This window comes from Mesoplodon bidens, assembly GCF_964165515.1.
Source record: "Mesoplodon bidens genome assembly, chromosome: 6".
Lineage (NCBI taxonomy): Eukaryota > Metazoa > Chordata > Mammalia > Artiodactyla > Ziphiidae > Mesoplodon > Mesoplodon bidens.
This window is the reverse complement of record NC_138162.1, coordinates 25,132,535-25,146,405: the sequence shown is the minus strand read 5'-3', so window position 1 is coordinate 25,146,405 and position 13,871 is coordinate 25,132,535. Positions and strand designations below refer to the sequence as shown.

At 43.9% G+C, this 13,871-nt stretch overlaps 1 protein-coding gene across 1 annotated transcript in view; it reads left to right on the top strand.

The window, feature by feature from the left end:
* Positions 1-13,871, top strand: part of GABBR2 (gamma-aminobutyric acid type B receptor subunit 2) — a gene marked incomplete at its 5' end in the record, with an annotated part of 369,129 nt that overhangs the window by 208,904 nt on the left and 146,354 nt on the right. The window contains one exon of the mRNA XM_081238251.1: positions 13,180-13,416. Within this exon, the coding sequence (XP_081094377.1) occupies positions 13,180-13,416 (237 nt within the window). The remainder of the gene's footprint in view (positions 1-13,179; positions 13,417-13,871) is intronic.

The window sequence follows — 13,871 nt, the reverse complement described above, 5'->3', positions numbered from 1 at the left end:
AGGGCACATGATTCTTTTCTGTCTCCTCTGATCTCAGATTTTTAAATTCTCTACCAACCTTCAATTTCATTTAAAGAATCAGCTTCATAGTAAAGTAAAAAATATATATATTATTTTTATCCATTATTTAATCTCAGTCAGAGCCAACACTACAAGAATGACTTATTGATTCGTCCAAAAAGGGCAAATCATTAGGATACATTTTATAAGCAGCTCTATAGATCACGTGGCACCGGAGAGATGCTGGAAAAACACTTTGGGTAGAAAATGTTGAAAGAAATATTTTCATACCAAAATCAATGACAATATGAAGTTTTTGGAGATGCTGACTATTGAGAAGAAACAACTCATTTTTATTTCAGTAGGTGTTATTTTTAAAGTTGTTGAAGTTTACAGTTTATTAGAAGATACTTGGGTCCAGGGATACCCTATACTTTAAAAATAGTATAAAATTTGAGGAAAATACAAAAACTAAAATTCCATACAGGCAGATAGTATAATAATTAAAATGAGAGACTTAAGGAAGACCAAAGATGTAAATGATTACACATGAGATCTGTGAAGCTAAGTGGGGGTAAGGGCCATGAGACGCCCCAAGGGCCTCAAATGTCATTCCAAGGAGCGTGAATGTTCCCCAGGGTGGGCGAGCCATGCACAGATGTGAGCAAGTGCACAGGAATGCATTTTGGGAAGATCATTTTTTGCGGTGTTTTTTCAGAGTAAATGTTTTGACTTGATAACATCTCCCAGGTCACTGACTTTCCTTTTTGATTTTAAATTTTTAAATTTGGGCCTGGTGAGGAGGCTGACCTCACCCCCATATCACTGTGCCCATGAATGGAAACCTTGGGGCTATTCCTGGGGCTGTTCATTTCATCTCACAGTGTGGGCCACCCACTCCTGGGCCTCCCAGGATGGAGCAGTGCCATCAGAGCAGAGCCAGGCAGACTCCCAGCTTGGGGCAGCTTCTGAAATTCCAGGCGACCTAGTCCCTGTCCCACAGTGTTTGAGACAAGAGGCAGCATTTCTTACATTATCTCAAGGTCAAAAGATAATTGAAGTTACACGGGGAAATCTGAAGACTCTTTGCCTCTTGGACTCAGAGGGTTTAGGGCTCTCCTAGAGGTCACGTAGACCAGCCTCTCTCATCAGACTCTCAGATCCATCCAGTAGCACAGGAATCACTACTCGTCCCCTAATTTTCCCCACTGGTCCCCATCCCTTGTCCCTATAGGGCCCATCCCTCCAGTTGTAACTTAACAGTTCCAGGGCCAGGACTAAGGGCAAAATTTAAGGGGGTGCCAAAGACCTCAATGGAAAAATCCATGATGAACAAAATATCAAAATTTTAAATAAAGACAAGATCCACAGACCAAGATTAGGGTGAATTGATTTGAGTCACATAATTACAAGAACACATCTTGTCTTTATTTAAAATTTTGCTCATCGTGGATTCTTTTTTGCGTTAGTTTTGATTTTTTAATCTTGATTACTGAGGGTTTTGGCTCCTTCTTCCGTTCTGCCCCTGAAGGGAGGGCCTCACTCACCTCCCCCGGTCCTTGCCCTGCACAGGTTGTGTTCATCAAGCCCCTTCCCACGCTCAGCCCATGCTCTGCGCTTGCTCTGGTTGAATGCTCTCTCCCCAGGGTGTAGGGCCCAGAGTTGATAAGGCATTCGTATTTGTGGTCTGACCACAAGCCAACTTCCTCAACCAATCTTCAAGAATATATGGCTAAAGGAAGTTCTAGAAAGTCATGAAGTAGTTCTTGAATTTGATTTTGCAGTGTATATGACTGCTGGGGACCGTGATCAGCATGGCACAGGCTGCTGGGTCAATGCCTGCATTCTGGGGTCCATCAGTATCCATGAAGACAAGCAAACACGTATAGAAGCAAGTCAGTGGACTCTTGCCCTCTTCACTGTTTACACATAGGAAAGCTGAAGAGCAGAAAGCGGAAGGGCATACCCAGGATCCTTGTAGTGGGTTGAAAAGTGGCTCCTAAAAAGATATGTCCAGGTCCTAACACTTAGAACCTGTGAATGTGACCTTATTTGGAAAAAGGGTCTTTGTGGATGTAACTAATTTAAGAATCTTGAGATTATCCTGGACTACCTGGGTAAACCCTAAATCCAATGACAAGTGTCCTTGTAAGAAAAAGACAGAGGGAGTTTTGCCACGTGGGGAAGAACATGTGAAGATGGAGGCAGAGATTGGAGTGATGCGTCTACAAGACAAGGCATGCCAAGGATTGCTGGCAGCCACCAGAAGCTAGAAGAAAGGCACGGTAACAGATTCCCCTTGGAGCTTACAGAGGGAACCAACCCTGCCAGCACCTTAGTTTTGGTCTTCTGGCCTCCAGAACTGGGAGCAAATAAATTTCTGTTGTTTTAAACCACCCAGTTTATGGAAATTTGTTATGGCCACCCCAGGAAACTGATACAATCACCCAGCAGGTCAGGGACAGATCCAGGAGTGGAAGCCAGGACTGCTAAGTCCCCACTCACTGCCCCTTCCCCTCTACCATGCTCTCCCTCTAGACTTGTGACCTGCTTAGGAGCGAGCAGAGCACATCCAAATCAGCCCTTTCTGTGATTTCTTAGCGGGCCCGTTGGTAAGTGGCAGAACAGGACAGTATGGGTCTGGTAATCAGGAGGTCTAGCACAAATCCTGGCACTGTCACCAATTAATCTGCCACCTCAGCTAGACACTCACCATCCCTGGGCCTCAGTTTCCTCAACTGAAAATGAGAGATTTGGACCATGTAACTCCTGGCGTCCTTTCACAGCAAAATTCTCTGTAAGTATGGTATTGAGTTATTACAGCAAGCTGTGTGATATGGTTATAATGTTAAACCCTGGAACCCCCAGGATAAAGGTAACTCTTGATAAAGTCACATAATCAGGTGGAACAGTGGCCCCTCTTGAAATGCATTCTCCGTGGTTGCCTCTTCCATATGCCTGTCTCTGGTGCCAAGCTGTCCCCAGCTTGCTCATTGGCACCCAGGAAATTTCTGGTAGGAGGAATAACAAGGTCATGGTCTCCCTCCCAAGCACGTTCATCAGTCCCTTCCCGTTGGAATTTCCAGCGATGGGACAAGTGCAGACCTTTGGGCTTCCCCGAGTACATTCAGAGCTCAGTCTTTCGGAACCTCACGTAAACAGCCTCTGGATACTTGCTTTGGCCCTAAAGGCTCTTTCTCCTTGTTAAAGTTCCCCATCACCACTCTATTTCCCCAAAGTGACTCTGTTGACATTGGTGATTTCCAGTGTCAGCTTTCACTTTTCAGCGTCCCACTGGGTTTGTTTCCACTGTGAGCATTTACAATTCTGGTGTAAAATTCCAGTGATGGCTCAGCCTCTCTAATAAGGACGTTCTTCCCTGTTACCATTCTCCTGCTGAGACACACAGAGTTGGGCCAAGGCACCAGATGGAAAAGTTCACAGAACCGTGGAATCAGTGGGAATCTCAGAAGTGGGCCCCAACCCTCCATCAAAGGCACAGGCTCATTCTTTGGAAGGGTTTTGTAATGTTTTCCGGCAAGAAGCTTCTGTGACCACCCACAACCGTTTATCCAACACAGCAGAGCAAGAGGAAACAGAAATCTAGCGAGTCCTCAACTTAGAGCAATGACCTGGGAAAAGCTGCACCCATCGCATTGTCACTGCCATCAGAGCGCCATAACAAAGAACCTGGGGCTTTTAGGGAAGCTCTGGGCTCTAGAGGGGAGGAAGGGAAGGTGCCATGGAAAAGTAGAGGTGCTCCCCAGGTAGTCAAGCTCTACAGCGCTACCGCCTCTGCCCTCACCTTCCCCACAAAGCTCCTGTTCCCTTCTGCTTCCCTAGGTATCCACATCCCTGGGAGACAGGCGCTGTGGCAAAGGAATATGGGCTCGGGAGGAAGGGTATGGTGGCCTTTTGGCACTGGTTAGATATGAATCTTGGCCCCACCATTTCCCAACTGAGTGACTTTGGAAGACAGGTAGTTGTTCATGCAACATCCATAGCCCCTCTTCCCCCTCAGTAACATAGCTCTTGTTTTTAACTGGGTATGTTGCCACCCATCTGAAAATGTACATTTCCCAGCCTCCCATGTAGCTAGATACAGCCAGGATTCTAAGTCTAGCCAATGAGATTTAAGTAGAAGTATTATACAAGACTTCTAAAATCTCCTTTAAGGGGAGAGCTTGCCTTTCTTTTTCCTTCTCCTTTGTGTTGGCTGGAATATGGATGGGATGGCTGGAGTTACAGCAACTATTTTGGATCAAGAGGTGACCTTGAGAAGGAAACTTTATTCTAAGATAGCAGAGCATAAAGATAAGAGCCTGGGTCCCTGGTTACACTGTGGAGTTGCCATAGCAACCCTGCACCACCTACCCATGAACATCTTTTACGTGAGAAAGAAATAAACGATCTCATTTAAGTCAGTGATAATTTTTTTTCTGTTATATACAACTGAACCTAATCAATAGTGATGCAGTGACATTGGGCTAGTCATTCGGCCTTTCTGAAATTGTTTGTCATTATACTGGAGTAATAATATCTCTTTTACAGATTTAGAAGGATTAAATGAGGTAATACAGAGGAAAATATCTTGCTGAGTGCCAAGCACACAATAGATGCTCAACAAATTGTAGTTCTCTTCCTCCATCAGCACAGCAGCCTTGCAGGCAGGAGAAAGGAGTAGTGAGTCAGTTTATACACACAAATCTGCTCTGGTTTGTTGTTGGGATTTTACTGAATCTATAGACTGATTTAGGAAACACTGACGTCTTTGTAATATAGGGTCTTCCCATCCATTCAATTTCTCTCAGAAATGTTTTGTAATTTTTTGTGTGGAACTCTTGCTTGTATTTTATTTGATTTATTTATAGGTATTTGATGTATTTCAGTGAATATATGCACACATTACTATTGGGTGCATGCTTGGGGTGGAATTTCTGAGTCATAGGGAATACATATGTTCAGCTTTAGTAGACACTACCAGATTTCCAAAGTGGTTATACCAATTTACACACCCACCGGCAGTGATGGAGAGTTCCGATTGGTTCACATGCTCACCAGCATTTGGCATTATTAGCTTTTTAATTTTAGCCAATATAGCGGGCGAGTAGTGGTGGCTCATTTTTGTTTTAATTTACATTTCGTTGATGACTAATGAAGTTGTTGATCTTTTCATATCGTTATTGACCATTTTGATACCCTCTTTTATAAACTGCCTATTCAAGTCTTTTGCCCATTTTCCACTTGGATTCTCTGCCTGTTTCTCATTGATTTGTAGAAGTTCTTTTTGTATTCTGGATATGAATTCTTAGACAGTTATATGTATTACTTATATCATTTGTGTCCTGTTTAAGCATCTTTCCTACCCAAGCTCATGAAGATATTTTTCTATCCTGTCTTTTGGAAGTTTGTTTTACCTTTCACTTTTAGATATAGAATTCACGTGAAATTGATTTTATGTAAGGTCTAAGGTAAGATCAAGATTAATTTTTTTCTGTATGGATAATCAATTGATTCAGAACCATTTATTGAAAATCCTCCTTACCCCCCCCCAATGCTATAGTATCATCTTTATCATAAATTAAATGAGTATATATAGTGTGGATCTGTTTCTGGACTTTCTGTTCTCTTCAATTGTTCTATTTACCTACTCTTTAACCAATACCACACTGCCTTAATAATTGAAGTTTTATAAGACCTGATGGGTGGTAGTGTTAAGTCCCTCTTCTTCTATGAGATTTTCTTGGGTGTCCTTGAACCTGATGTCATGTTCCATTTTAGATCTACTCACATATTTACACTTCCCATTACTTTTCATTCCTCCCTTCATTTCTGTTTTGTTTATGATCACTTTCCTTCTGCCTGAAGAACTCCTCATGGTCTTTCTTTTACTGCGGGTTTGCTGGAGACATATTCTCTCAGTTTCTGATTGTCTAAAATTTTCTTTCATCTTTAAGATTGAGAGATATATTAACTAGGTGTAGAATTCTAGACGGTTTGTTATTTTCTTTTAGCACTTTCAGATGTCATGTCATTGTCTTCTGGCGTCCATTGTTTCTGTTAAATCAGCCATCAGACTTATTGTTGCTGTTTTGAAGGTAATGCATCCTTTTTTTTTTCCTCTAACTGCTTTTTTTTTTTTTTTTTTTTTTTTTGCGGTACGCGGGCCTCTCACTGCTGTGGCCTCTCCCGTTGCAGAGCACAGGCTCCGGACGCGCAGGCTTAGCGGCCATGGCTCACGGGCCTAGCCGCTCCGTGACATGTGGGATCTTCCCGGACCGGGGCACGAACCCGTGTCCCCTGCATTGGCAGGTGGACTCTCAACCACTGCGCCACCAGGGAAGCCCTCTAACTGCTTTTAAGATTTTGTCTTTGCTTGAGTCTTCAGCAGTTTTACTAAGCTGTTCTGAAGTGAGGTTTTCTTTGGGTTTATCTTGATTGGAGTTTAAGCTATATGGAACTTCATGAATCAGTGGATTGATGTGTATTTGGGGAAATTCTAGGAAAATATCTCTTAAATATTGCTTCTACCTATCCTCTCTTTCCTCACATTTTAGGACACCAGTTATACATGTGCTATACCTTTTCAACACATTCCATATATCTCTTATGTTCATTTCCTATTTTCTATCCTTTTTTCTTCCCTGTGCCTCAGTCTGAATATCTACTACTAACCTTTCTTCCAGTTCACTAACCTACTTTCTGCTGTGTCTAATATGCTGCTTCATCCATCTGTTGAGTTCTTAGTTTCATTTGTTATCGTATTTTTAAATTTTTTTAGGATTTTCATTTTATTCTTTTTTTCTTTCATTGCTTCCAGTTTTCTGGTGATATTCTATATCTTTTATCTATTTTCTTGAACATATAAACCTGCTATGTTAAAGTCCATGTCTAATAACTTCAAGATATGGATCACCTGTGGGTCTGCTTCTATTGCCTATTTTTCTTCTTTCCTTCCTTTCTTTCTTCCTTCTTTCCTTCTTTTTTTCTTGTTTCTTTTTTAATTTGATCCTACCACCTGGCATACCTAGTAAGTTTAATTCATTAAATTGGTTATGAAAAATTAAAGAAGCTACAGATGGCATTACTTTCTCCAGAGAAGATTTATTTCTCTTCAAGCAAGCTGTTAGAATAGGGGCAGATCACTTTATCCAATAAAGAATTGAGATGATTCCAAGCTTGGTTTTAGTTTTCACAAGGCCTGGTCTATTTTGGTTTGCCCTTACTCCTATCTGTCCTTCAGCATTCTAAAATCCTGGGGTGTTTACTGGATTGGCCCTGGATTCCAATTTTTGTCTTCCTAATGCCATGAAACTCCAAACACATCTGCTTATTTTCTTAACCCCTTAGCCACCACTTTTTCCTTGGCTTCTCACCCTCTTGCTTTATGCAGCTTAGTTATCACCAAATATTTCAAGTGCAAATGTCAGTCTGCATACTGGTATTCTGTAGTTCCTCTTCCTCTGAGACCTTGGCCTATAAGCCTTGCTACCCTTATAACCCTGAACTATAGTTTTTTGTCCTCCCATCTCTGAGGGACTGCTGAAAACTCTGATCCAGTGTTTTCTATTCCTACAACTAACCTTCCCACTTACAAATCAGCAAATGCTTCCAGAGGAAACAGCAAAGAATGTTGGACTCTTCTCAAAACACTTCTCTTCTCTCCAGAATCTTGGTTCCTCAAGTCCTAGATGTCCTGGTTGCTTTCAGATACCTTTGGATAGCTATTTTTATATTTTATGCTGCTTTCCTTAATGTTCTTCATCAGAGCTTTTGTCTGACATAACCTATTTCATCATAGTCAGAGTAGAAGTCTGACCTGAGACTCTTTTGCTTAAAAGGTGAAGAATAACATATTGGGGACAGGGTAAGCATGTCACTGACTTCAGCAATTTGAGGTGCTGTTGTGGATAAGAGGGAGCAGACATGTTCATTGTGGCTCCACAGGAAGACATAGCAAGTTACAGGGAGATAGGTGTAAACTCTGTATCCGGAAGACTAGTCTCATAGACGTCAGGCATCCCTTAAGTGGAAGACTCTTCCTGAAGACATAGTGACCTTCCCAACGCTGGAGGAGTCTCAGAAAAGGCTCAACAAATACCTGGAAGTTGCTATTGAGAAAATCCAAGAATCAGATTGTAAGAGGGACTTAATCAGTGGTAACCAATTTATGTATTTTGAAATCTTAAAGGATTTTTAAAAATACAGATGCCCAAGTTACCTCACAGACACAGTAAACAAAATGTAGGGCCCTGGCATCTGCATTTTTAACAAGCTCCCTGGGTGACCTACAAACTGGAGTAAAAGAACCACTAGACTGTCCCCTAGTGTACCTTCCAAATGAGACTGTGGTTCCAGCATCCCACAAAGGATGCTAGAGAGAGACTCTGCCAGTTTTTCCACTCTGGGGGGTGGCAATTGGAGACGTGGAAGGAGATGTTTCCCCTTTCTCCTCTCTTCTGTCCATGAGCCTCACCTCTTCTAGAAAGCAGGACTCGACTTGGTTCTGTTGGAATGACAGACCCATAAAGTTTAGTCATACTGTGGGGTAGCAAGCTTATGTGGGCTAGCCTGGGAACCTAACCACTATTTATAACATAGTTTCCGTATGAAACTATGTTCCAAGTTCCAACAACTGCCTTTCAAAAACATGTGGAACACAATGTGTCAGTAATTGGGACTCTCTATATAAAGTTATTTTCTCAGAAACTTTTAGCCTCTCATGATAAACTTGACCTCAGAGAATGAGTAATCAATCAGTTTTCAGTGTCTGCTTTACAGTGGAAGAAATTCTTCTGCCCTGAATAATTGAAGACCTGCTTTAAGAACAACTATTACTTTTGCTCAGACAATTGTGAGAGTGTTTCTTCCTGCTGTCATTGTTTTGCCTGAGGGAGATCAGTGCCATCTTCACCTGGGGACAGTGATGAATGGTCTGGGATATAGTGTGGTAGCAATGACTTCAACGTGGTGCTTGCAAAGGCAGTGAGAATGAGGTCACCTTTCAGAGCTAAGCTACACTGGTGTCCCATGCCAAGGACTCTACCCACAGAAGTGAGGTAAACAGCCACATTGCCAGGGTCCACCACCCCCCTTTCCCCTGGATGAAGAACAGTTTTATGAGATAGAAAAGATAGGGATTTACAAGTGGTACATATTAAAAAATATATAGGGGCTTGTGTCGGCCCCAATGTCAAATTGAATAAACAGTCTGATCTTGATCCCCTTTACTGTCTACACATGAAAAGCATCACAAATAAACTATATCAAAGAAGTTAAAAAACCACACTCATTTACCTCCTGATGAGACCATACTGTGTCTGTTCCCCTCAGGTCTGACTCCCCCCTCCAACTTTAAGAGGGTCACAGAAACCTTTAAGGATGCCCCAGTGGCATGTCCTGGATAGGGAAGAAGTCTGGAAATGTCATCTGAATGTAATTATCAGGTTGAACAAACAGGACTCAAAGAGACACCACCAGCCCTTGGATGCCTTTGCCTGCATCAGAGAAAGACTCATAGCAGCAAAATCTGGGAGAGAAGAGGTCAAAGGGGCCTCATTCCTTTTATGCTTAAACAATTAATTAGATAAATAGACATTCAAGTAAATTTTTAATACTTTAAAAATAGCCAGGGCTTCCTTGGTGGCGCAGTGGTTGAGAGTCCGCCTGCCGATGCAGGGGACACAGGTTCGTGCCCCGGTCCAGGAAGATCCCACATGCCGCGGAACGGCTGGACCCATGAGCCATGGCCGCTGAGCCTGCACGTCCGGAGCTTGTGCTCCGCAACAGGAGAGGCCACAACAGTGAGAGGCCCACGTACCGCAAAAAAAAAAAAAAAAAAAAAAAAAAAAAGCCAATAGCTGAATTAATAGCCTGAAATAGACCTAAATTGCCTTTTAAAATAAAGAAAAATATAGCCAAATAGTGAAAGATGGAAAAATAACAAGGATGCATTGAAACAAAGCATCCTTAAAAGTTGTGACTCTCACCATAACAAGAAGAGGAAACGCACCTTGGAAGTGAAAGTTGCCCATCAATATGTGAAAGGAGCTCACTCTTCATCATTAATCAGAGAAATGCAAATTAAAATGAGATGTACTTTTTTTTCTTAACCTAAGAAACTGACAATGATTTTAAAAATTGAAATACCTATTTTGGTCCAGGATGCAAGGAAATGGGTACTTTCATACAGAGTGGACTTTTAGCTTTTCATATTTGGGGAGGATAATTTGGCCCTTTTATGTGTGAATAGCGTTTAAGGTTTTTGTACCTTTTGCCTCAGCAATTACACAGCTGGGAATTTCTTCTGAAAAAAATAATTACCAGTGTGTGTTCAGAAAATTTAGATACAAGGATGCTTTTTTGCAGTTCTGTAATTTGAAACAATTAGAAAAAGCCTAAATGTCCAATAATTGGAAATTAGCTAAGGAAGTAAAGGTAGGACATCCATGCACTGGAGGGCTGTTAACCCCTATCAGCACAGGCATAGTCTTGGGCCTTCAGGGTGCCCTGGGTGAGCAGCTGTGCCAGGTGACCAGGTGAACAACCACCTGTACTATTAATAGTAGTGGCTGGCATTTGTGGAGCACCTACCATGTCCTGGACACAGGACTGACGCTCTGCACACTTCATCTCATGGAACCCTCACGGCCACCCAGCAAGGGAGGATGCAGAGACCTGGAGGAAATAGGATCCAGCCCCAGGTCACAATTAGTAAACCACAGAGCTGGGGCCAGAGGACAGGTTGGCCTGCTTCCAAATCCTGTGTTCTTACCACTGTGCCAGGCTCCTGCCTCAATAGCTAAGAGGAAGCTTCTAGGTCACCTAGTCTAACCTCCTTGCTTTTCAGATGGAGTAACTGATTCTTAGAAAAGGTCTCTGCAGGTATTGTTTTGGGTTCTGTGGTCAAAACAGATAACATCCCTGACCCCACGGAGCTTAATTCTGTGGGTAGGTAAATTGCAGGAAGTGAAAAGAGCAATAAAGAAGATAAAACCCGTGGATAGAGAATGCCTGGGTGGGAGGAGGTTTTGGAAAGTGTTGGTCAGGGAAGCCATCCCTGAGAAATGATACATGTTGAAATTTGTGTGCCGAGAATATCACATGAGAGCTGCGGAAGAAGCTTTCTGGCAGAGGAAGCATCTAGTGCAACAGCCCCAAGCTGCAAACAGACTTGGTGTGATCCAAGGACGCAAAAGGTTTAGGGAAGAGAGAGTTTCATAATGGACTGTTTCATGCTCCCTGATGAGGAGTGAGACGGCGAAGGATGATGGGTGGAGGGGTGGAGTTTTTTGTGAGGAGGGGCTCAAGAAGCTGGGCTGGGCTAGAGACGGTGCTGTCTCCTTGAAGAACCCTTGGAATTGAAGAGCTTCTGCCGGGTGTTTTGAGTGATGAACAGAATAGTGATGGCTGGATGTGATGCATTTCCAAAGGAAGTTATAAATGGATAAAACCTGAGCCATCCAACAGGAGCCAAATAATTAAAAAAAAAAAAAGGCAGTGGATTTGTTGCTGGGACACCAATCACATTTGGTCAGGCAGATTCCTGATTTGGTCGCCTGCAGGTTCTACCTTTTGGAGGAGCTTGGCTGTACCCAGGCTCTGCTAGACCTTGAGCCAAGGGCAAGGGACTCGAGCTCCAGCCACGGAACAACCCAGCCTTCGACGGGTCAACTTCACCACCCTCCCTGGACACTAGACCTGGCCCCAAACAACCTGGGGTGGAAGGCAGTTATGACCTCAAAAGTCAAACATGAGAGAAGCAGCAAAGCTGGAATGGGACCAGTGTGGAGAGAGAGAGAGACACACACACTGTGTGACCTTGGCCAAATCTCTAGACCTCTCTGTGTCTCCAGCTGCAGGTCGAGGGGGCATGTGTGACCATCGCTAAGGGCCTTTTCTGGTATAAACTGACACTGAGTTGATGGTTTCTATGTGTGATTTGTGCCCAAGGAGGGTTTTTCCAAAGACTAAGCTGTGGGCTCTGATGACATTTCTGGCAGGGAAGTTTAGAAGTGATTTGAGAAAAAGCCCACAGAAGGGCTGAGGGTAATGGGTTCCCCTGGAGCGGCATTCATTTGGATCTATAAGCCTCAGGGACTAGAGTAAAAAGGCAGTTTCATTACTTTGTGGTCTCAATCAGAATGTTAATATTACCAATGAAATTCTTTTATGAAATTCAGCTCAATGGGAGAAAAAAATTCTTTTTTTTAAATGCTAAGTTATTCACAGACCCTACTATATTATGGAAGATGAAAGGGAAGGGTACAATGTAGAGGTCAGAACAGACCTTACACGTGGGCAGCTAGGACCTGCCCTGGGCCCCATGCTCTAAGCGGACCTCACTCAGGCCCCATGAGGTTCAGAATTCACAAGGCCATGGGGCCCTGCCCACCTGGAGTCTGTACCGCCTCCCCCCTGCTAAGGCCATGCCTTGAATTCCATGCCCAAATGCCTGGAGCCACATCTAGGGTCCAAAGAGCCTCTTTAGGGAGGACTGAGCTTCTGGGGTGGTCAAGGGGCTACTGATGCTGGAAGGGGGAGGAAGTGTGGACTGAGCTTGGCTGGCCTGTGGGGTGGAGCCAGGTGGGAAGAGAAGAGGGTGGGTGGACCACAGAGCAAGGTCAGCCCCCTTGTGCTGCTGTGCCCGGACTAAAGCTCTGAGGGGCCCCAGACTTCTGAATTCAAACTTGGCCTTCCAGATCCTAAGGAAGGTATATTTACCTTCCTTTAACCCGTTATGATGGAAAGATAGAAAATATTTTACTGAACAATTGGTTTGCTTGCCTGTAACTTAATATTTAGACGTATGGTATGTGGGCCTTCACTGATGCTCTAGCTCCAGGCCCTGCAAATGTCAGGGGGAGGCCTGGTTAGAGTGCATTTTTCCTTCAACCTAGTCTTGGCAGACAGCCAGGGTTCAGATGCCAGCCCCGCCACTCACTTGGGCCTAGGCAAGTTGACTTTCCTGAGTCAATTTTCTCATCTGTAAGTAAATGGAGATAAGAATAGTACCACCATACAGGGTTGTTGTGGGGATTAGATGAGATAATGGACATTTAAGAGCCTAGCACCATGCCTGGCTCACAGTAAGCTTTGGGGAGTGTCAGCTTTCAGCACCGTGTGCCTGATGTCCCTGCTGGCTATAACCTGGTGTCCCCTGGTCTCCTTGTTTTCCAGACGCCACAGCAGTATGAGAGAGAGTACAACAACAAGCGGTCAGGCGTGGGGCCCAGCAAGTTCCATGGGTACGCCTACGATGGCATCTGGGTCATTGCCAAGACGCTGCAGAGGGCCATGGAGACGCTGCACGCCAGCAGCCGGCACCAGCGGATCCAGGACTTCAACTACACGGACCACACACTGGGCAGGATCATCCTCAACGCCATGAACGAGACCAACTTCTTCGGGGTCACGGTCAGTCCCAGGCCCCCGGGCTCTGCTTTCCTTAGTGTCCCTTAGAGACATACAAGGCAAGAGGGGCTGTGTCACAGGCCCTCTGATATACAGTCCATTTCCTCAATTGTTGAAATAACTTCCTGTGGGCTTTACGATTGCAGGGCTGCTGAAACGGGCACATGTGGCAACGCTCTCTGACATGTTGAGAAACTGCTTCTCTGTAACTCATGGATTAGAAAGGCCATAGTGAGTTGACCGCACACAGAGCAGGTGGAATCCACCAGCTGGAGGGGGGCGGGCAGCAGAAGCTCTAGACCCAAAGTCAGGTTCAAATCCTGAGCCTTCACTTTCAAGTTTCCATCTTCAGACCATGGAGTTTTCATCCCTAAAATGGGAATAATACCTACCTGGCAAAGTAGTCATAAAGCTTAGCTGTTATAAATTAAAAACTGCTAGTGTTTGTTGAGCAAGCT